A 24,849-nucleotide genomic window follows, 5' to 3' on the forward strand; every position below is an offset into this window, starting at 1 on the left:
CATTCCCTACACATATTGGAAGCAAGGCCATGGAGGCCTGGAGCCTTGTTGGACTGGAGATCTTCTTTTGCCCTTAGTTACCCTTGGATCGTGACAGGATCCTCCAACCAGGCAGAGATGTTGGAGTCCAACAATGGAAGCGTTACATTGCAAAGATGTGCCTCCGCCTCCCCCACTAAAGATAGATTCAGCTCAGAGTAAATGGCCCTATAAAAATGAGAAAAGGCAGAGTGGATGTCTGTTTGGAGTGAGTAGCTGTTACCCCCCTCATTCACAACTGACAGAATCATAACACAGACATCTTTGTTCTGTACTACCAAAGTACACCTCCAACATGAGCATTTAACATTGCAATAATGTCTAGAGTATTTAAGCCTATTCAAGAATCTGACCTTGTATTCTGCATCCTGACAGAACTACAGCAGCTTAGTCTGAATAGTGTGTAGGAGCCAAGGGACATGGCATAGTCACTCTACACAGAATGCAATTACGCCTCCACTGTCTGCATCAAGTGACAAATAGATTTTAGCTCCCAATCTCTGGCCCAATGAACAGCACCATCTCAAAATATTGTCTCAGTTGAGCAAGAGGTTCACATTTATATGCCTCATCTGAGAGCAAGAAGGCTTTAAATCACCAGGACGAGGATCCATGCTGTAACTCAGACAGACAGAGGTCCATGGTAATTGGGGAATGATCAGAGAAAATATGTGCTAACATCTTGCACCTCACAATCTCTGGGATAAGGGCAGCTGAAACAAAAAATAGACCAATGCATACATTTGTGTCCTTGACAGAGGAATACAAAGAGTATTCTCGAGTTAAGGGGGTTGCCCGTAAACACAGCGTGTTGATCAAATTTAGGACAGGCATCAAGAGCTTCACTTCATGAACCATGGCAGACAACAAATGCTATTTAGAAGAGGACACAACCTGTGCCACTACGCACATTGTGAATAAAACCTTGCCCATATAGTGTGAGTCCTAGATGCCCCAACACTTGTCAGGCAGGGACGTGTAAATTAGTGGCTAATAGCCCTCTATTAGGGCTATCAGAGTTTATTGATATCATCACCTCTTGGCTACTCCAAAGTGTGGATCGGGGTTGGAAGCATGCGGCTGAAATGTTAGAAAGTTATTTTTCCAAAAATAACTTTCCATCTTCTCTTCCCTGAACATTTCAGACTTTGCCCTTACCCCGACCCCCATCATCCCACACTTTTCTGTGTGCCGCCGACTCGCTGTGTCCCTGCGACGCCTGTTCCCTTTCACTTCCGAGATGCTGCAGGGTCCTTTCCCTTTTTTTTAAATGTTGTTTTTTACTTTTTTCAGGACCAGCTGTGGGGGACAACCCGCAACCCCCACTCACAATATAGTGAACAAGAGTGCGGGGGACCCCCTTGCATCCCTTGCCACTGAATGGGGGATTTGGTCAAACATTTTGTCCAAATCTCCCATTCTGTCTTTTTTTATGGGCTTTTTGGATGTTTCTTAAAGTGTGAGGGTACAGAAATGAGAGGTCTACATAAAGTTGCAGAGTTTTCAACATCAGACATCTTTATTTTAAAAAAAGGCTTGGATAAAGACGTTCTTCCCCTATCCTAAAGAGTTTCCCTTCCTAGGAAAATAAAACTAAATATCAGTCTCTGTCTTGTCAAAATTATACAAACCGTCCTTGTGTCCAAAACGTATCTGACCCTCACTAAAAAAATTAACAATCAAAGGTATAAGGTAAATGTCTCTGTTTCGATTTAGCAAAAAGTGTGTAAAAATCAAATATGAAAATTCCAAAAACAATATTTGAATCCAGGGGGTGGTTCCCTTACCCTGGATTGTTTCAGTTAGGATAGTGAAAGTGACCTTTTCAGATCATGCTTCCTTAAGAGTGGCAGAAATGTCTCTTTCATACAAGACTTTCTTAGGGATGGCAAAAAGTGTCTTTTGAAGAATAGCAAAAGTATCTCTTTTACACAATAACTTTTCAAGTTGGCAAGGATTGTGAAAATGTCTTTTCAAACAATGATTCTTCAAGATTTGTAGAAATGTCTCTGTCACACACTTTCTTGAGGATGGCAAAAGGTGTCTTTTCCAAACAACGATTCCGAAAGAATATTAGAAATGTCTTTTCCACACAACACTTTCTTAAGGATGGTTTCCTGGTATACTCCCCTGGTAGGGATCCTTCTGGGTTTTGCAGATCCCCTGGCATACTCCCTTGCCAGGCATTGTTCTCCCAAAGGTTCATTGCCTGATGTGCTTCTTTCACCAGGACCTCCTACAATGTTCTCTTTTAGTATAACACAGTTGTACTCCTTCACTGTTTATACTGCATTGACTTTAGGTACTGTAACGCTCACCTGATTCTCGCAGAGGCGCCGGTCTTGACTGGGCGACTACCGTATCTTCAAAGGTGATGTGCAGCACCCGATTGGCTCTTTGGGCTGGACCTCTGTGCCCTGTATGCCTGACGTGCAGAGTAAGATGTCTGCAGATAGAAAATACGGGGTTAATGAACTGGGGTTATTGGGGTGTCCCTATCTCTTTCCTCTTCTCCTCTCCTGTAGACCCCCACAGGTTAACGCTCTCACCTTAGGTAAGTGAATGCCGAGCTCTCCATCTGCCTCGGGGCAGGGTGCTGTAGCCAGTTTCTTCACTGAATAGGTAGCGCAGGCCTCTTGACTTCAGAGGACTGCTGTCCGTCGTTTACTGCACGAACGGTAAGTTTCGAGTAACTCAAATGTCTTTAAAGTCTTTAATAATGATGTCTCTTGTTTTGCAGGGTTCCGGCGATGGCGGATGACGGGCTGAAGTGAGTTGAAGATGAAGCCCGTGTGATGAATAGAAGCGCCTGGAAGCACGTAAGTAAGCGCTTGTTGCCTGCTTCACAAAGCGCTCTAACTGTCTTTTTATTTTGCAGGTACAAGTTCGGAGCGGCTGCAGGGTGCCGGGATACCCACTGGGTTAGATGTGGAAAGGAGTAATGGCACGTGAGTATTAAAGTTCCCCAATGTCTTTAAACGCACCTTGTTTTGTCTTTCAGATGCGAGATGCAGCGCCGACGGCCTCCGGAGCGTGCGAAGAGTTGGTAAGCTTTTGTCTTTCAGATGCCGGAATGCAGTGTGAAGACCTCCGGAGAGCACGAAGAGTAGGTAAGCCTTTGCCTTTCAGATGCCGGAATGCTAACCTGTTCTTTCTTGTCTTTATAGGTGTTGCTGAAGACTGGATTCAGGATGGTAAGCCTTTTTCCTTAGGGCCAGGACAGGATGCAGAAGACACGATGAGCGTTCTGCTGCAGAGGGTGCAGGATAACGCAAAGCAAGATTCATCCACCGGGTGTGGTTTAAATAGCCTCCTGTAGTGCTTAGGTGTCTCCTTCCACAGCCACGCCTAAGTAAGAAAAGAGTTCCTGGTAAAAAAAAAGAGTTCCTGCCTTCCAGAAGAGTTCCAGTGTTCTGAATCTAGGGAGTGGCTCCAGCCCCACCCAACAGGAAAAGTAGTTCCAAACAGAAGAGGATCAGAGGCTCAACTGGCAGGCAAGTAAGCAGCATGGTCTGCTGCAGGTAAGTCCACCCAAGCATTATGAGCCCGGCGCTTCCAGCGCTGGGACTGGGCATATTTATGAGCCTGGTGCCACTGGCGCCAGGACTGGGTCCAAAAGGTCCCAATTGGGACTGGTTGGCACTCGGAACCTGTGTTATGGATCTGCTTCCAAGGGAGTTGGGAAAACCCTGACCTTTTGGAAGCAGAGATCATGACAGTACCCCCCCTCAAGGCCCCTCCCAAACCGGGCTTCTCCGGGGGTTTTGGCTTGTCAGGAAATGTTCGGTGAAATCTTTTGATTAGGCGAGGAGCGTGGACATATTCAGCAGGTTCCCAGGATCTCTCTTGGGGGCCGTAGCCTTTCCAGTCAATTAGGTAGAATAGTTTAGATTTGGAGATCTTGGAGTCCAGAATGCTTTTGACTTCAAACTCGAGTTCTCCATCAACTAGGATAGGTTTTGGAGATTTGGTTAGTCGGGTTTGAGGTTGCACGGGTTTTAATAGAGAGACGTGGAAGACCGGATGTATCTTCATGTGCGGGGGCAAGTCCAACTTGACCGCTACTGGGTTTACTATGGTAGTGATGGAATAGGGACCAAGGTATCTTGGGTTGAATGTGCGTGGCCCTTTTAGAGATAGATATCTGGTGGATAGCCAGACTTGATCCCCTACTTGATAGTGAGGGGCTTCCTTCCGATGTTGATCTGCTCCTTTCTTGTATTGTTCTTTAGCCCTTTGAAGGTGAGAAACAGCTTCCTTAAAGGCTTGGGTGATTGTAGAATGCAGGTAGTCTACTGCTGGTGTTTCAAGATCTTGGAGGGGATCCAACTCCGAGGTTCGAGGGTGACTGCCGTACAAAAGAAAAAACGGGGTTTTCCCAGTTCCCGAATGGACAGAGTTATTGTAGGCATACTCGGCTATCCAAAGGATATCTTTCCAAGTTTTTTCAGTTTGTTGCAGCATGCAGCGTAAATACTGTTCCAGAGTTTGATTGGTCCTCTCGGTTTGTCCGTCGGTCTGAGGGTGGTGACTGGTCGATAGTCTCACATCAATTTGAGCCGACCGACAGCAACTTCGCCAAAAATGAGAAATAAATTGACTACCTCGATCCGAAATTAGAACCGAAGGAAAACCGTGCAGTCGGACAATGTTTTCGAGAAATTCTCGGGCCAGAGTTGCTGCTGTTGGCAAGCCTTTGAGCGGAATGAAATGCGCCATCTTGGAGAATAAGTCCACGATTACTAGAATCGTATTGTATCCGGAGCATGGAGGTAGATCGGTGATGAAGTCCATAGAAAGCGTATGCCAAGGGCGAGGTGGGATGTCAATAGGGCGTAAGAGGCCTGCTGGTCTTTCCTTTTGACTCTTGTTTTGGGCGCATACTCCACAGGACATTATAAAGTCTCTGATATCTTTTTTCCAAGACGGCCACCAGAAGTAGCGCTTGATCTTTTCTGAGGTCTTGGCTATACCGGGATGACCTTCCATTAAAGAGTCGTGATAACAAGAGATTACTTTTTTCTGTAAATCTGTGCTGGGTAGGTATAATCGTTCTTGCTCGCCAATCGATCAGAGGATTGTGTTTCTCTAACCAAGGTATTCCTAGAATAATCTGGAACTAAGGGGCCTTGATCACATCGAACACGATCTTCTCATGGTGTCCATCTTGACTTACTAGCGTCACCTCTTGAGTGGTGTGCGTTACTGGCCCGGAGGCTATCTCCGTCCCATCCACCGTAGTAATGACGTCCTTTACAGCCTTGGGACAAAGAGTTAGATTCATCCTCAAAACCATTTCATGATCCACATAATTGCCGATGGCACCGCTGTCGACGTAAGCTTCAATTGCATGTAATCGACCCGGATTATCAGGGCTAATGAGGACCATAGGTATCACGAAATGCGAGGTCACGGAACTGGTTTTCACGCTCGGCAAGAGGACCTCTATTCTTCTCGGGCGAGGTCGTTTCCCTGCTCAGAGTTTGTAACTCTGGTAACTGCAGCTCCTACTGCCTTCTTGGCAGGTTTCACCGGACAGTCTCGAAGAAAGTGCCCTGAGTTTCCGCAATATAGGCATAATTGCAACTGTTTTCTCCTTTCCCGCTCCCTTTGTGTTAGAGGACCTTTCAGACCCCCTATTTGCATGGGTTCCCCGGAGTCTACTCCTTTGGAAGGAGTTGGCGGTTTGGAAAATACTCGAGCATCAAACTTGGAACGATCGGCCTTCCTGTTCTGCAGTCTGTGATCTATTTGAACGACCAAGTCTATATAATCCGAACAGTCTTGTGGGGGATTCACTACTTGGGCTAAAACGTCTTTGAGCTCTCCACGTAGACCTCTATAAAACAGCGTAATCCTTTTGTCCTCAGGCCATTGAGTTTCCACTATTAGTCTATTGAAAGATGCAATAAAAGCCAAAAGGTCTTGATTACCCTGTTGCAACGAAAGAAGCTCATTGTCCAAGGCCTGCCCCTGTGCATGTCTTGCGAACAGTTTTTCCATACTAAGCTGAAAGGCTTGAAAATCATGGAGAACCGGATCATCTTGATTAACTAGAGGGATCGACCAGTCTGCCGCATTGCCACTAAGGTACGAAAGTACAAAAGCTACTTTAGCTTGATCAGTTGGAAAGGCTGCTGGCCGGCATAAGAAGTGCAACCGGCACTGATTGATAAATACCGCAAACCTCTTTGGGTCACCAGAAAATCGTTCGGGCGGAGCCAGAGTTACATTCCCAGGTAGGTTGATCTGCACTGGATTCATAGAGGATGTTGAAGGAAGATTTGCCCCTGATGCGGGTAGCGGGGTCTGTCCGGCTTGTGACTGTAGCAATTGTCTAGCAAGATCATCTGTTCTCTCCTTGGAAATAATTAGTTCCCTTCTTAGAGTGTTCGTTTCCTGACGAGCTGCATGCACTTCTGCCCTTAGTTCCCCAAGTAACCGGGCTAGGTGGTCAGTATCCGAGGTTTCCATAGCGCCTGGGCGAGATTTTTGCGGTAGGCTTTGCGTTCTGTAACGCTCACCTGATTCTCGCAGAGGCGCCGGTCTTGACTGGGCGACTACCGTATCTTCAAAGGTGATGTGCAGCACCCGATTGGCTCTTTGGGCTGGACCTCTGTGCCCTGTATGCCTGACGTGCAGAGTAAGATGTCTGCAGATAGAAAATACGGGGTTAATGAACTGGGGTTATTGGGGTGTCCCTATCTCTTTCCTCTTCTCCTCTCCTGTAGACCCCCACAGGTTAACGCTCTCACCTTAGGTAAGTGAATGCCGAGCTCTCCATCTGCCTCGGGGCAGGGTGCTGTAGCCAGTTTCTTCACTGAATAGGTAGCGCAGGCCTCTTGACTTCAGAGGACTGCTGTCCGTCGTTTACTGCACGAACGGTAAGTTTCGAGTAACTCAAATGTCTTTAAAGTCTTTAATAATGATGTCTCTTGTTTTGCAGGGTTCCGGCGATGGCGGATGACGGGCTGAAGTGAGTTGAAGATGAAGCCCGTGTGATGAATAGAAGCGCCTGGAAGCACGTAAGTAAGCGCTTGTTGCCTGCTTCACAAAGTGCTCTAACTGTCTTTTTATTTTGCAGGTACAAGTTCGGAGCGGCTGCAGGGTGCCGGGATACCCACTGGGTTAGATGTGGAAAGGAGTAATGGCACGTGAGTATTAAAGTTCCCCAATGTCTTTAAACGCACCTTGTTTTGTCTTTCAGATGCGAGATGCAGCGCCGACGGCCTCCGGAGCGTGCGAAGAGTTGGTAAGCTTTTGTCTTTCAGATGCCGGAATGCAGTGTGAAGACCTCCGGAGCGCACGAAGAGTAGGTAAGCCTTTGCCTTTCAGATGCCGGAATGCTAACCTGTTCTTTCTTGTCTTTATAGGTGTTGCTGAAGACTGGATTCAGGATGGTAAGCCTTTTTCCTTAGGGCCAGGACCGGATGCAGAAGACACAATGAGCGTTCTGCTGCAGAGGGTGCAGGATAACGCAAAGCAAGATTCATCCACCGGGTGTGGTTTAAATAGCCTCCTGTAGTGCTTAGGTGTCTCCTTCCACAGCCACGCCTAAGTAAGAAAAGAGTTCCTGGTAAAAAAAAAGAGTTCCTGCCTTCCAGAAGAGTTCCAGTGTTCTGAATCTAGGGAGTGGCTCCAGCCCCACCCAACAGGAAAAGTAGTTCCAAACAGAAGAGGATCAGAGGCTCAACTGGCAGGCAAGTAAGCAGCATGGTCTGCTGCAGGTAAGTCCACCCAAGCATTATGAGCCCGGCGCTTCCAGCGCTGGGACTGGGCATATTTATGAGCCTGGTGCCACTGGCGCCAGGACTGGGTCCAAAAGGTCCCAATTGGGACTGGTTGGCACTCGGAACCTGTGTTATGGATCTGCTTCCAAGGGAGTTGGGAAAACCCTGACCTTTTGGAAGCAGAGATCATGACAGGTACTACTTGTTCCAACTTTCCCCATTAAGAAACATGGGGGGCTTGTTCAACTTCCATCTGTTAACTTCTTCACTAGTATTAATTTGTTTGTGGCAATACTTGTTCCAATTTTCCCCAAATTGACATCTCATATATGGAGACTTGTAAATTTTTTGCCTTAAAACTTATGTATTAATGTTCATTTGCTGATGATAATATTTACTCCAACTTTCCCCATATTGACTTCTCTTTCATGAGGATTTGTGTAAATTCTGGCTTTCTAATTTACTTGTTCGGTATTCAAGAAGGTTTTCAATTGTTTATATGCCTTTCGGCATGCCTGGAGTCCCCAACACCTATGAGCAAACTCACCGGTGTTTGATGGCGTTTCCGCATTACGGCACATTGATGCAGCAATGTTTTTATGCTGGGAAGGCTTCTCCTGCTTTGCAGACCCTCATTCAGTTCTCTCACTGGCTCTGCGTTCCTTTACCATTAGAAATGTTGCTGCCCAGCCTCGCTGCTGCTGTCAGTCTTTCAATGGTCCCTCCAAGGCATCCGCTGTGCTCCTCCCGGTCTCACGCCTCTCCAGTAAGTTATGCTCACAAGTGGTTGCTTGGAAGTGCTTGCCTCTCTCAGCGTGTTCCGTTTCTGTGCGCCTACTTCTGCCTTAGGATCTGCTTCCCACTTCACCCGCTCTGCATCTCTCTTCTCCACCTCCACTTCTCAATTGCAGGTGTTCACCATGTTTAAATGTCCTGCGCAGCCGATTTCCATTATAACAACTAGTCCACACATTTAGTTTGCTGTTTCCTTCAATCCACATTGACTCCTTCTTGCTCTTCCTCCTCTCAGTACTTGAGGCTTTATGGGAGTTGGAGTCCATAGGAATTTAGGATCTTTTAAAGTTACATTGTTTTGGATCTTTCTTTAAATTAATAATATCAGAGACAAGAGATGTTAAGTGAGCATTATGTGTATTTGGGGTATGAATAGTATTTTGCTCAGATTGTTTTGCAGGAAGGTTTTTCTTTAATCTTTCAATGAGCGAGACTTCAAAAATGACAACGAGCCATTATGAATTTAGGAATGATGAGGTCTTCATCTCTGGGAAGGGAAGAATACCTTGTTTCTCATGATGGGGTCATCACATATTACTGAAAGCTTCCTCCTCCTCCCATGTCAGGATCAGGCAGCGGCTGCTGTCCCCTGTCCACGTGGGAGGACATCTTTGGCTAGGGATCAGTGATGACTCCACAGGATTCATCACAAAAGACAATGCCAAACCTGCCCATGAAGTCATATCTACAACATCCACCACGATGGCCAGAGACCTATGTATCAAGGTGAGGACGATTCTGTAAAATATGAGGCAAAATACTGTAAATCACCTTAGCCCTTGGCAAACAGATCTATAGCCCTAGCCTTTAAAGTGTGATGGCTGAAGCATAGCTACCTTGGAGCCTAATCTGTTTTGATATACTGCCATTATTCTAGCTTAGCTTTCATGGGGTTGTTCAGCATGCTCCTGCTGACAACCCTGCAGGAGGGTCTCATACTCGCAATTCACATAACATATAGGTGACTGGTCACAACCACCCACTGCCCCACTAAGTCGGACCCCATATTCAAAAGTGAACAGAAGTCTAACTGGCCATGTGCTCTCTTGTCAACACAGTGGCATATTTTGAACCCTTAGTAACAAGTCCTTCCCTCCCTCATCCACACTGCAGATGGCCAGCATTCAGTGATGCAACACACACAAAACTGGAGAAAAGTAATAACTCACTCTTGTGAGAAGTGACAAGATGGTGAACACCAGAGGGCATGAGCCAAATAACAGCTCCGGATCACCCCATCACCAACCCAGATTGACAGACGTTCATAATGTAGCATAACTAGATATGCTGTTCACTTGTATTAGAAAAGAAACAATCTGGAATCATTTTCTTCATGGAAAAGTGTCAAACGTAACCATAGAACAAAGCACAGCAACCATCATTCCAACATTACGTCTACTGAAGCTAAACGTTAGCAGAATTTAAAAAAAGATTATGACATGTGCAATGTGAAACATGTTTTAAGAGAAATACATTTAAAAAAGAGTAAAAAGCACAATGCTAAAAAAGAAAGTTTTAAAAATGTTTCTAATTGTGAAAAACATGGAATGCTTTATCCATTTCCATAGAAACTATCCTTGTTACGTTGATTCACATATAGCAGGTGCCCACTGAGATATTACTGTGATTTACTTGCCTGCGCCGCACACTTAGCATTGCTCTTGTTAGCTTGACTCACATCTAGAAAGTGCCCACTGGGATAGTACTGTGATTTATTTGCCTGTGCCACACACTTAGAAATTGTTAATGGTACACTGACTCACACCTAGAAAATCCCACCTTGTGATAATACTGCGAATACTGGCCTGCGTCCTCCTTTAGGAGAACTGTTTTTTAGACCTGTGTCGCATGCCTAGAAAATGTGTTAATTCAGCCTTGTGTTCCATCTATAGAGTGCCAATCAAGAATTCCCCATGTGTTAGGCCCTTTCTACCTCTTTCCAGGTGTCCTAAGTCTAGGCGCTGCTACTGCATCTAGACTTCCATTCTGCTGTTGCCCCTCTTTGGCCCTCTCCCACTGTCCTGGTGTACAGAATCTAGACGCAGGTTCTACATCTAAAGCCACTGTATCTACTGTTAGAAGTACATCAATTTCTAGGTACTGCCCTTAACCTCCCCTCAGGATGGAGATTTCCAGTTCAACAAAGACCTCCTCTCCAACCCGTCCTGATCCCTGGACTCCCTTCACCATACCTCACACCCATAACTCACCCTCCCTCGCGGCGCACAACCTGCACTCTAGCACCCAACTTCACGACCCCCCGTTATTCCCCATCTGGCCGCAAACCACAGCCCTTCCCTCGATACAACAATATACCCGGACACGGCCGCCCACTCTCCTACCATCATCCCTCGTCCAACTCTAAGATCAGAAGAGCAATCTGGTGTGCCAAACACCTGCCTCTTTAAACTCTCGCCCCCCCACTCCTCATCCCTCCCAAATACATCAACATCCACTTTCCCTCTGGCATCTATTGAGAACAACCTCATACCCCTCGCCCATACACCACGCCCATTATTGAATTCACAAGCCAAATGAGCTCTCTGGTGCTGCAAACAGCACTGACCCACCTCCACTACCACACCATCCTTGTGCCCACTGAGGAACACCCCACCCTCTCAACCTAACTCCCATGCAACCCTCTCCATCCCCCTTAGCCCTCTGGGGAACACCCCACCCTCTCAACCTACCTCCCATGCCACCCTCTCTCTCCCCTTTACCCCTACTCGATGCCGCCAACAGACCCCTCTTCAAATTCCTTCCCTTCTCTGAAAGTAGCTTGTCTCACCCTAGCTAGAATGGAAGCCTCTTCTCTCTCCCCCTCTCACCTCCCCCCACTCTCTCTCACACTCCAATGGCACCAAAACATCACAAAATGCCAGGAATGCGACTGGTCCTCTCCCTCGACCCTCCACACCTCACCACTTATGCTTCAGTCCAACCTCCCAGCCTCTCCCTCCCCTATCTTCAGACACTCCCCTCTCCCAGTTTCCACCCCTTGCTCTTGACTTCTCACCCAGTACACCTAAACACCCAGCACCCTCCAGAGTCCAAAAACTACCAGCCTAAAGCCCCACACCTCAATTGACCCACTCTCCACCCTCCCAACCCCCACTGACCCACCCCTCGTCTCTCACACGCCTACGTCTGCCTGCCTACTCTTCCCACCCCCCATCGACATAACCCTCTCACCCGACACTCAAAGTCCACAGGCATCCAAACCCCTCCCCACCCCACCCCACCTCAACTGGTCTCAATCACCCTGAATGATCCTACCATACCCCAAACCCCATCGGGCACCCATGTCCACCGAGCTCCCCCTGCGATGAGCATCATGAAAACCACCTTCCCTCACAAAGTCAAATGCATCCTTTTTAATGCCCACTGCGTAGCAAAAAACAGACACAGCATCTTTGACCTCCTATCCTCTGACAATCCCAACCTCATTTTTATCACCGAAACCTGGTTCTCCGACGAATTTGCCCCAGTAGCGCACAAAGTCTTTCCCCCAGGCTACTCGCTTATCGGCCACAATAGACCCTTCCAGAGGTGGCGGAGTGGCAATCCTCTTCAAACCCCATTTCTCAGTCCCACTCGTCGAATCCCAGACATTCAATGCCTCCTGTGAATCCCTTCTGGTAAAACTCTCGCTACCATCGACCTTCACCCACAGCTTCCTACTCATCTACAGACCCCCTGGATACGACGGACATTTCGCCAACAGGTAAATCACCCCTCTCTTACACTCCAGGGAGTGTTCAATATCTGGTTTGATATGCCCAACAACCCCTTGACCATCCACTGGTTGACAGTCTTGATGTGCTCAACCTCTCCCAAAATACCACCGGTTCAACCCACTCAGGTGGGCACACCCTTGATGCAATTTTCAGCGCCCATCACCTGGTTTATATATCCTGTCCCAAACCGCTCATCTGGACCGACCACTTTGCCATCCCTTTCTCTATCCACACACCTGCCCCATCTCCTACAGCTCCCCCGCGCCCCCATCCCTTTTCTCGAATGCTGGAACAAAGTCAAGGTCCTCCCTGACCTAGCCAAATCCCTGCTTTTCCGTCCCCCTGCAACGCTGCCCCTTGATAGTCCCTTAATCATCGATTCCTTCGACTCCTGGCTTAAAGACTCACTAATTCCTCTCATCCCCTTGCGTCCCGTATCCTCACGCAAAGGACCGTCTACCAAATGGTTCACACCCCAACTGAAGAATGCCAAAAAACAAAATAACTCTCTTGAATGCAAATGGCAAGCATCTAAAACCGATCTCAGCAGATCCATGTTCGCTCTGCACCACCGTAATTACAAATCCGAAATCCGAAAGGCCAAAAAAGCCTATTACAAAAAACGAATTCTCAACTGTGGCAACCGCAGCAAAGAACTCCACGATCATATCGGAATTTATGAAACCTACGTGCACCTCTGCCCAATCCACCCACACTCAATCACTCTGCGACTCCCTCTCCTTACATTTCTAAAACACTGCACTTGACAGGATGGCAAACCTTAACACCAAACTGCCCTTAATCTCCCACTTCCCTTCACGGACCCCCCCAGATCCCATTGTCCCGACGCCCACTTTACCTACTTTCGACTCCTTCAAACCCATCTCCAGAGATGAGTCCCTTGATCTACTATCAGCCAGCAAACCCTGCGGGTCGACCCTCGAACCCTGCCCGCCTTTGGACTGAAAGAAATATTCTCCTCTACCTGTGCAGGAGAACATTCAAGAGCCATACTAAATGACTCCCTCACCTCTGGCATCTTCCCTGAAGCCATCAAAATAGCGCATGTCAAGCCACTTCTAAGAAAAGCTTCAGACCGCGACATGGAACAGAAACCACTCTGATCTCGATCTGGGATGATCTCAAGATCACTGCAGACTCTGAGGGCTGTGCAGCACTGATTCTCCTCGATCTCTCTGCAGCCTTTGACACAGTTAACCATTCAATCCTCCTTGACTGCCCCCATTCCCTAGGAATCCATGGCACAGCTCTCAAATGGATTCCCTCCTTACTCTGCAATAGGAAACAAATAACCCTCCTCTCCCCTTTTCTCTCAACTGCTTGCTCGGTGAACACTGGAGTAGCCCAAGGGGCATGCCTATCTGCTCTCCTGTTCAACCTCTATTTGACCACTCTACCAGGACTCGTGCACACGCACATCCTCTCCTGTTACAACTACGCTGACGATACCCAAATTATCCTAAGAATCCCCAAGACAAGCACCAACCCTCATCCCGACCTTGAAGCTTGTCTCCACCATACTGACCGATGAATGACAAAAAACACCTTCTTTTGAACCCTGATAAAACTGAAATCATGGTGTTCGCAATACTGCCCTTCTCCCACATCCGCTCCTACGGCCCCCCTCCCTCGGCCCACCTCTCCGCACCTCCGATATAGTCAAAAACCTAGTCTGCACTATGGACTCAGTCCTAACCCTCTCCCGTCAGATCAACAACGTGTCAAAATGCTGTCAATACCACCTCAAATTTCTCAGATGCATTTTTCCCTACCTCTCCTAAACCAACATACTTGCCGCAGTTTTGTCTATTGTGATGTCGAGATTAGACTATGCCAACTACCTATACCTGGGAACACCGGCATACCAACTCAACAAACTCCAAAGAGCCCAAAATGCTCCCGCAAAACTGCTCCTCGCCCTGGTACACAGGGACCACATCTCACCCGCTCTCCGAACCCCCCACTGGCTCCCAGTCGGACGAAGGGCCACCTTCAAGACCCTATGCATCACTCACCGAGCAGTGCAGAAGACCGGCCCAACGCACCTACAAGAGAAGATAAAACCCTACTTCCCATCTCGCACCCTAAGATCAAGCACATCCCTCTTTCTAGTGAGTCCAACCTCTAACTCTGTCAGGATCGGAGGATCCGCCTCTCAACCTTGACCCCAACTCTGGAACTCACTCCCCCCGCATATTCGACGCACCCAAGACTATATGACCTTCTGCAAAGCTCTGAAAACGTGGCTCTTTCCGTAAGGCCTACTATGACCATCAGAGGCGACTAACATCTTGCAACCCGATGACAAATGCTAAATGATATCCCAAGCAATGACGCCACTGAATACGCTAATTAAGTCACTATTACTCCATGAACACCTCATCACTCTAATAAAACGCAGCTACACCCTACAAAAAACGGCCTAGCTGCACATATAAGCGTCCTATACAGGCCTAACGCAGCAAGAACCCAGTCCTGGTGTCCATCCTCCAGCCTGCACACACTCAACTGACATCAAATACCACCACACCTAATGCTAAGCGGCAGCTACCATTAGGCAATTGCATCGGCTGCCCACATAATTGGTGCACCCAAGCACCCTATGACACCTTACTCTCTCAACTGACCTGGACTATGGTCCCCGAGGGCGTTCAACCTACCAGCGCTTTGAGGTCATACCAATGATATATAGAGCGCTATATAAATGCCAAATAACATAACATAACATTTAGTAGACACTTTGTTAAATAAAATGGCTTCATGAACAGATAGGAAAGATCCTGGTTCAAAATGGCCACCATCTGTGCGTGTGTGTGTGTGTGTGTGTGTGTGTGTATGACAAACATTACATACCTGTAATCGACTTTCTGATGCTTGTATATGCTTAGATTCACATGCTTTGCCTAGGCCGACATCTAGTGGTTGGCGCAGAGTATTACAATACTTGCTTTCAAAAATCAAAAAGGGATGTCGACAGGGCGTTTGTAATACTACATCTAGTGTGACATTTACTGTACCCATGGTCCTTCACGCGTCAAGGTCCTCAGATTATGTTTCTTACTGAGGTTGCAGGAAGTGTATAGTCAAGTATAAGGGAAGTGAAGAAAAATGAAGGTGTAAATTGAATATGTACCTTCTACACCCAACAAGGGAAGAAAGGGTGGGCGCATGTGAATCTAAACAGATACAAGCATCAGAAAGACAATTAAAGGTATGTAGAGGAGGAAGGGTGGGCGCATGTGAATCTAAGCAAATACAAGCATCAGAAAGACAATTACAGGTATGTAAAGTTTGTCTTCTGAGGCTTGCGGAGCTGCTTAGAATCACATGCTTTGCATAGACTGGCGAGCAGTACCAGGAGAAGGAAGTGGGTTGGTAGAAGGGATAGAGGCAAAAAGATGGCTTAACACCACTTATCCTAATTGAGAGTCGCCCCTAGTTTATATGTGTCCACACAGTAATGCTGGGTGAATGTGTGACCTGAGCTCCATGTTGCTACTTTACAAATTGTCTCTAAGGGCACATTTGCAATGAAGGCTAATGTGGCACTAGTACCACGTGTAGTGTGTGCTCTAGGCGTAAATGGCAGTTCCTTGTTAGCTAACTTATAGCATTGTTGTATGCATTTCACAATCCATTTAGAGATTGCTGCTTTGGAGACACAGTCTCCTTCTCTCCCCGCAGCCAAGGAAACAAACTGGTCTGTTTTCCTGATAAGTTTCATTTTATTTACATGACAGCTCTCCTAACATCTAGTGTATGGAGGGCTTACTCCCCAGAGTTTTGTGGGTCTTCAAAGAAGGCTGACAGTTCAATAGATTGGTTGACATGGAATCTAGAAATGAACTCAGGTGTGAACCGTGGGTGTGTTCTTAATACTACTTGTTTTTATGCATTGTGACAAAGGGCTCTGAAACTGATAAAGCTGGGAGCTCACTTACTCTTCTTATTGAGGTGATGGCTATAAGAAAAGCGGCTTTGTAAGTGTGATCTTTTAGACTTGCCTTATGTATAGGTTCAAAGGGGAGACCCACAAGCTTTCTTAAGACAATGTTTAAATCCCAACCTGGAGGTGGATTTGCAATTGGGGGATATATTCTTTTCACCCCTTCGATGAATGCTTTCATAACTTCCACCATAAAACCTTGCTTTGAGATGTTGTGTATGCAGAAAGTGCAGCTAAATGGACTTTCAAGGGATATTGAAAACTAGACCTGAATCTAACAAGTTACACAGATAGTGCACTATGTTAGAAGGTGAACAGTCAATGGGATTTACACTAGACCTTCTACACCATATTACAAATCCTTTCCATTTGTTAAAGTAGCAGTGTCTAGTGTTAGGTTTACATGCTTCTTTTAATATGGCCATGCATCTGCTGGGTAAATTAAGATGGCTTTATCTATGACTTCAGGAGCCAAGCTGCTAAATTGGTTGTCTGAGGATATGGACGAAGGGCTGACCCTTTGTCCTGAGACAACATGTTGTAAGGGCTAATTAGTTTCGTTGGTGGGTATACAGACCTTTTGGGTAGGTGGGAGTGCCATGTCTGACGTGCCCACATTGAAGCTACCAGGATCATAGTTAAATGTTCCTGATGCATTTGTGGATTACTCTGTTCAAGATTGGGGTCAGAAGTAAAGTGTATGCAAATATCCCTGACCAACTGATCCACTGTGCGTTCCCCTTGTATTCCCTCTGGGGGAACCTGGGGTCGTATCTGTGGCATTTCGTGCTTTCTCTTGCAGCAAGCAAATCTATGTCTTTATGACCCCATTTCACAAAAAAATGTTGTTCACAATGTCTGGATGTAACTCCCACTCGTGTTCTGAGGGAAGGTCTGTATTTCTGCTTAGTGTGTCTGCTAGGCAGATGTGTTCCCCTGGAACGTGTTGTATCACAAGGAAGATTTCTCTGAAGGATCCATCTCCATATTTTCTGTACTAGTCTGGATAGATTTAGTGAGTGTGTCCCGCCCTGCTTGTTGATGTGAAACATGCTGGTTGTGCTGTCTGTGAGAATGAATACACTCTTCCCTGCAAGGTGATGCTGGAAAGTTTGTAGTGCTTTGTACACTGCTAACAACTCTAAGACATTGATATGCCCCTTTGTCAGTGTCTGTGTCCATATGCTGCGTGGTGGAGGCAATGAGCTCTCCAACCTGAGAGTGGCGTGTCCATACTTATTGTGGCCTGTGTTGGAGGTGTGACAAAAGGTTTCCCCCTCTGTAGGTTGTCCTTTGTCTACCACTAAGACATTGATATGCCTCTTTGTCAGTGTCTGTGTCCATATGCTGCGTGGTGGAGGCAATGAGCTCTCCAACCTGAGAGCGGCGTGTCCATAGTTATTGTGGCCTGTGGTGGAGGTGTGACAAAAGGTTTCCCCCTCTGTAGGTTGTCCTTTGTCTACCACTAAAGTGTTGCCACCACAGTCTGCAAAACTACTGCTAGATTGTCCCACTCTCCTGCTAACTATTCTTGTATTGGACGAAGGTACAGCCTTGCACGTAGCACAATGAAGATGCATGATGCCATCATAACAAGAACATGTATCACTTTCTTGATTGTTGACCAGCATCCGGCTGCATAACAAGAGATTTGATGCAGCATGTTCTGGACCCTCTCGTTGGAGGGAAAGAATAATGCATCTTCTGTTCGGATAAGTGTCCCTAGGAAATGTTTGACTTGGCTGGGAACTAGGCTTAATTTGTTCTCGTTGATAGAAAACCCTAGTTGAAACTAAAGGATTATCTTTTCTTGTGTGTGCTGCTGACACATTTGTGGTGTGTGCCCTGTTATGAGCCAGTCATCCACCTAAGGGTATGCTGGGATTGATTGCCTGCGTAGGTGTGCTTCCACTACAGCTAGTACTTTTGAGCTGATGCAATCCCGAAGTGTTGCACCTTGAATTGGTAGTGTGTGTGGACCCCACTTTGAACCTCATGTACTTTCTGTGAACTGGCAACATTGAAATATGTAAGTATGCATCTTTCATATCCAGTGTTGCCATGTAGTCTCGCCTCTTCAGTAAAGGAATGACTTCTTGTAATGTAGTCATTCTGAACTTCTGAGGTTTGACATATGTGTTTGCAGGTCTTAGATCTAGCACTGGATGTTTGGTCTTGTCTTTTTTTTGGAACAAGGAAGTACACAGAATAAATACCCTTGTTTACCTCTGACGGAGGGACAAGCTCTATGGGCCTCTTTTCCAGAAGAGCGTCTACCTCTGCTAGTTTCCTGATGGTTATAAGGGAGACAATGGTTAGTCATGTCATGTGTATCCTTCCAGTGAAACATTTGGTTGCAAGATGGGCAAAACTTAAATGGAGTCTTCTCCATTATAAGACCTGGAAGACAGCGAGACGTAACAATGAAGATTAAAGGGAAATATGAATGGAGGCATTCTCTAGGGGAATTCTGAGTAATGCTATCTCCCACACTCTCCCTACTGTGTAGGCCGAAGCCTGATGGTGGGCCGTTGACAGGTTTCCTAGATCTCTGGACAGTCTCAGTAAGATTCAATGGATGCGTCAAGCAGGAGCGTCGAATGAGTGATAATTAGCGCTACATTAATGATGTATTTTAGTTCAAGATTAATAAGTCTCTGCGACGAGTAATAAACTTGAACGTATATCTCTGCAAAATGCGACCAACACAATGGTGGCAAAAAAACCATCCAAGTACTTTGAGGTGTGAAGGACCATGGATACAATACACGTCACAGTAGGGATAGTGTCGTAGCGGGCTTGTGCAAGCTTGTCATGTTGTGGCCAAGGTTCTGGAACGGGAATGCTGGTCGGTTGGAGCTGTAAGGGGAGGTTGTAGTTTCCTGTGCAGCTTCGGGGTCGTTTAAAAATAAAGTATTAACTTACTTTCCTGCCTCCAAGCTTGTCACTTCAGATAGTATTAAAAACACGCCCCCTGTTCACATCCCTTTTCGATTTTGAAAACAAGTCTTGTAATACTCAGCACCAATCCACAAGTCTCAGATATATATATATATTGCTTGTACCGAGGTAGGGTAGAATAAAGTGTTAATCCCAAAGAAAACAACAAGTCAATACATTAACAGGGCTAAAAAAAGTAATTTAATTGCTAGCTTTTGTTGTGTTCACCACTTGCTCAGGCAGGGATGAAATTAAGCCTTTAAAAAAACATTACAACATAACAGCTTAAAAAGCCCCCCTGAGATTCAATTTTCCTATCTATGTAGCTGATGTGTAGTTTGCTCTGAAAGGCATGCATTAGATGTTGAACCTACCCCCATATCCCCAAAGCAGTTTTCAAGGTTTGAACGGTACACTGTTTTAAGTAGGGCTGGGTGCAGTGGAACTGTCGAGAAGGGAAAGGAGAAAAATGGAAAAAGCCACACAGCCCACCCTGCTAGAGTGCTCTCAAGAAGGAAGAACGGGATGGTATAGTGTCAGTCATGGTAGGTGCAGTCCAGTTGAAACTCAGGATGTCAGACTGGTCCCTTTCCAAAATCAATGTAGCACACTCCACATATCAAGCTTGCACCTCTAAAAGGCTGACAGGTGGGTGGAACAAGCAATTATTTGCTAGGCATTTGAGTTCTGGAGCCCAGTGTGGTAAGTCGGTTTCAGCTACCTTATTGGGTTTGTGTTTCATCCCAATCATGAGGTAAGGGAATGGTATGACTTGATACAGAGGCTCTCACATGTCTCCAGGAAGCACTTAGGCCTGGGACTTTTTGGTGGCTCATGGAGCTGGGCTTGTGTGAGTCTGGTAATGAGCCATTTTCTTGCAGAGAATGGTGGGGCTGGTGCAGTGTCAGTCAGATGCCATGAATGGCTTTGGACAAATGTATGAAGTGTCAGGTCTGAATGTTGTGATCCCTACAGCTGTATGGGGTGTAAAGATTGAGACTCTGGTAGCTGGGATAGTGATTCATGAAACCATTTATTTATTTATTTACATATACAGAGAGGAATAATGCTCTTTCGATCACAAAAGAACCTACAATAGGTACGAAATCAGAATTGACGGGAAGCAGGGAGCTTCTTACAATGAGAAGAGTTCGAGTGACTTTCTGACCAGGTTCTGTAGGGGAGTAATTGGAATAGTACAATACATGGGTGGATGTGACCATGATGGGTGAAGTGATAGAGTGGTGGTAGAGAAAGTGAGGAGCAGAGGCAGGTTAGAAACGAGGCAAAAATGCTAGCTAGAAAGCAGATGAGGGTAACTCGGAAGCGAAGAGACAGACTTCTGGTTTGGTTTTGAACAACCATGATGTCTATTCAAGCAACCTGAAAATGTGCATGCATTTGTATTCATAGGTCTTCCCGGCTTTGTTAGTCCTAAAATTACCCCAGAGTATAGCAATTTTGAGATTATCAAGTGTATGATTTGCTTCCGAAAAAAACTCACCAACTGGTCTCTCCTTTGTGCACTTATACACATTATGATAGTGTAGGTTTATGCGTTTACGTTTACGTACTATGTACTAGCTTCGCTATACATCTTCTCGGGTTTCATTTGCAAAATCATATTTCATTTCCTTTATATTCTGATACCTGGAAATCCTAACACTCGAAAGCATCTGATTAACCAATTACAGTTCACGCATTATCCTGCAACCACTTGCTCTGAAACATTATCAAAAATAGAGTGTATGTTCAAACTGGGAGATCTGTGCAGAAGCCAGAATAGGTAAGCATGCACAGAAAAGTGGAGAGTGTTGCACAGATTTTTTTAAAAAGCAAGTACAGTGACTCAAACATTTTGCCCAATTGTTCACTTTCTTGAGAACATGGAGCAAGGAGCTAGAGAGCGCATGCTCATGCACACATTTCCCAGGTACTGCATATGTTCATCTCTTCTGGCTTCTCCGGAAACCTTCCCATTCCAACATGGCCACTTATCTTTATTTAAGATGGCAGAGCGAGACGTTGTTTGATGAACAGTGGGCATAAGCACTGGGGTGCAGATACAATTTAGAACCAGCTCATGCTGCAGTTTGTGGGCCAGGAAAGCAATGTTCTCGAGACCCTTGTTATGATTAGAGGAAGGAGTTTTAGTTATCTCCGACAGAAGCATCTAAATGTCTGTGGGTTGGTGTTGTAGCTGGAAAAGCTCTGGGAAGCGGTGCTGCTGCAAGGCTGGACTAAAAGCCTCACCCCCTTGGAACTCTAGTTAGTGCACACATCGTGCAACATCCAACACAGCTGCGTTTCAATGACCCAACATGAAGCAAGTATTGCATCCCTTTTCTGCTGATGGATAGGTTAGCTTTTTTTAACTGGCATTTGCCCATCAGTCTTCCAATTGAACAAGCGCTCCCCAACTAGACCGTAAAAGAAAGCTCAGATGGAACACCTCTGCGTTTGCAGCCACTTACCTTTCTTCAGAGCAGGGAGGACAGTTTCCAGCGCATAGGGGGTTCTCAGGGAAGACAGAACCTGCGCTTTGGCCCAAATCCACAGCTCCTGTGACATTCTGACCAGTGGGGCGAAGGGTATTGGGATAAAGAGACAAAGAGAAAGGTGAGTTAGGGGGGAGGCAGGGCACCCGGAAGATAGCTCATGGAACAAGGCACAAAAGAAAGACTGTATACATAGGATTGCTGAAAGTTAAAGAATAGGCCTTTGCATCTCGGCCAAACCCTTCATTTGCTGTTGAATTTCTATAGAATGATTATCAGCAAGCTAATTTGCATATGCGTCTATATTTATTTCTACATCATAAATAATGAATTATACAAATGTAAAATCAATTATGGAATAAATAGAACAACTTTTGTACAACGTGAAATATTTTGCAAGTAACAATAGATACATTTGGTTTCTATTTAAAAAAACTTTTTTATTATATCTTTTTATTTAAGTTATATGAACAATAAAATAAGTTTACCAACAACCATCGGCGGCAATTCATTCCAGCCTAGCTTTACATAACTGTGTTTGAACGGATACTTTGCAGTGATAAGATTACATCTTTAGGATATACATTAATTCAAACTGAACCATAATCCATAATTCTAACATTTCATATAGGTTACATATGCATAATACGGCGCTCCACTGGTGACAAGCTATTCACACCGCCCTAAACAGTGCGTGATTACGTATAGAAACTATACTAGTCAAGGCGGTATCAGACAGGTATTGGAGGAAATTTGGAAACTCGTCCCACCAAAGTATAACCTCTCTGATTCCACTTGGATGGCCCTCTGCGCGTGTAGGTCTCTTTCACCCATTGACCATCTTATTAAATCACCAATCTTGTTCTTGTATGTCGGTGGAGTGGCATTTTTCCAATGCATCACGATCTGATGTTTATATATGATAGACCTAGGGCAATACATTTCCTGGTGGACTTCCAGTCCTTCCTTCTAGGAACTTTACCCAACAGGCGGACCTCGGGGTCAAGTACCAAGTCCCATCCTGTTATCTCCATTAGACACACCACTTCTAACTGCTACAAGATTTGATTTTCCATCTTGGCAAACAGGTGAGCGTGGGTCTGGTGGTCCCCCTGACACCATTTTGAGTCATGTAATTATTATTTTTCTTTCTTCAAATCCTGCGGCCCGTGCTGAAGTCCTCCTGTGCCTGTGCCTGGCCCTGCCCCCTGCCCTGATTGGTTGTTTCCTCGTGTGTGCTTCCTGGGTCTAACCCAGTGCACCCAAGCTCCCTGATAGGCCATATCACCAGTCATAACTGACCTTCCCAGGGCAGCTCTCTGCCCAGCAGCCCCTTCAGCTAAGGACCCCAAGGCAAAGGGCTGCTCCAACAGAGGCGGCTAAAGAAAGTGTCAGCAGGTGTCCGCAGGGGACGCCATTGAAGCCAGTGACCAGCCGCCAACCAACAGCAACCAGCAAAGTAAGTGTGGCATGGGTGGGGAGAAGAGCAATTACTCTACTCCAGAAAGCCCTGCCACTCTACATTAACCTACCTCTGAACTGTGAATGTCAGCATGTGCCACACTTATAATAGTGAATGTTGGCCTGCGTTACATGGATGGACGGCAGCCAATGCTACACCTTGATAGTATAGCAAGTACTAGCCATTGCCACATAATGCTAGCACCACACCTAGATGGAATCTTATACATTAGCATGCGTCGCATCTAGATGAGATTGTGAATATCAGCATGTGCAACACTTAGATAGATTTGTGAATGCTAGCATGTACCACAACCAAATAGAATTGTGATTATTTGCACATGCACACTTCGATGGAATTGTGAATGTCAGCACAGGCCACACTTCGATGGAATTGTGAATGTTAGCATGTGCCACACCTGGACGTAATCGCGAACATTAGCCGGCGTCGCATCTAGATAAGATCGTCAATGTCAGCATGTGCCACACTTAGATGGAATTGTGATTATTAGCACAGGCCACACTTAGATGGAATTGTGAATGTCAGCATGTACCACACGTAGATAGAATTGTGATTATTGGGACATGCCACACTCAGATGGAATTGTGAATGTCAGCATGTGCCACACTTAGATGGAATTGTGATTATTAGCACAGGCCACACTTAGATGGAATTGTGAATGTCAGCATGTGCCACACTTAGATAGAATTGTGAATGTTAGCATGTGCCACACCAAGAGGTAACCGCAAAAATTAACTGGCGTCGCATCTAGATAGGATCGTGAATGTCAACATGTGCCACAGTTAGATGGAATTGTGATTATTAGCACATGCCACACTTAGATGAAATTGTGAATGGCAGCATGTGCCACACGTAGATAGAATAGTGTTTATTAGCACCAGTGGCGTAACACAAAATGTGGGGGCCCCCCTGCGAGCCATGCTGAGGGGGCCCCCCAACTCTGCAACAAATCACAGGTCGCGCCACACTCTGGTTCAGCCTAGATTGTCACGCTTGCACAATATACACGAATGTGCTGCTGAAGGGGTATGTTGCACACTGCACTAGGAGAAAGGTGTAAATATGTATTTGAATGCATATACAGCACACTTTCTGAGGAAAATTGGCTATAACCCCACAGTGTTTGCAATTGTTTTGTAGGGTAACACCAATCCAATACATGTAAATCACCAACAGTACACAGGAACATTAATGCTTTGCTATTAAAAATGCCATGCAACAATCAAAACATGTCCAACTGGCTACACAATGTAGACTAGTGTAGACACGTAATATTACAGTAAAGCATGCCAGGCCACATATAGACATACCTAGACTGGTTGCACCAAAATGCCAGTCAAAGCAATAACACTCATCAAGAAGAGAGCACATATTAAAGCCTGCGTCTCCGCGGCCTCTACCAAAATGGCCAAACTCTTTAAAATCTGCAAGGAACTGATCAATTGCTGTTGCGGTCTCTATCTCCCCTGTTCCTTCCAATGCTCTCTGTATGGCCCTGGCCTATCAATTCTCCTCTAAATCTCAGGACATCCTGTCCTCTATCTCCTCTTCCTCTCCCTCTTCCTCGCTCGGCCTCCTTTGGCCATCTCTAACTCCCCCCCTCCTTTTTCCTCTTTCTCTCTGACAACACCTGACAAGGTTTCCAGACAAGTCTGATCTA

The 24,849-nt window shown here is 45.9% G+C and overlaps 1 protein-coding gene across 2 annotated transcripts in view; it reads right to left on the reverse strand.

Annotated features, from left to right (window-relative positions):
- The window catches only part of LOC138567328 (actin-associated protein FAM107A-like), a 203,619-nt gene extending 180,743 nt beyond the window's left edge, over positions 1-22,876 (reverse strand). For both annotated transcript variants that reach the window (XM_069645425.1, XM_069645424.1), the window contains exon 1: positions 21,683-22,876. In XM_069645425.1, coding sequence (XP_069501526.1) covers positions 21,683-21,779 — 97 coding nt within the window. In that variant the 5' untranslated portion in view covers positions 21,780-22,876. The remainder of the gene's footprint in view (positions 1-21,682) is intronic.
- Between the last annotated feature and the right edge of the window lie 1,973 nt (positions 22,877-24,849).

Source organism: Ambystoma mexicanum, chromosome 2p, assembly GCF_040938575.1.
Source record: "Ambystoma mexicanum isolate Mex_15411 chromosome 2p, UKY_AmexF1_1, whole genome shotgun sequence".
Taxonomy (NCBI): domain Eukaryota; kingdom Metazoa; phylum Chordata; class Amphibia; order Caudata; family Ambystomatidae; genus Ambystoma; species Ambystoma mexicanum.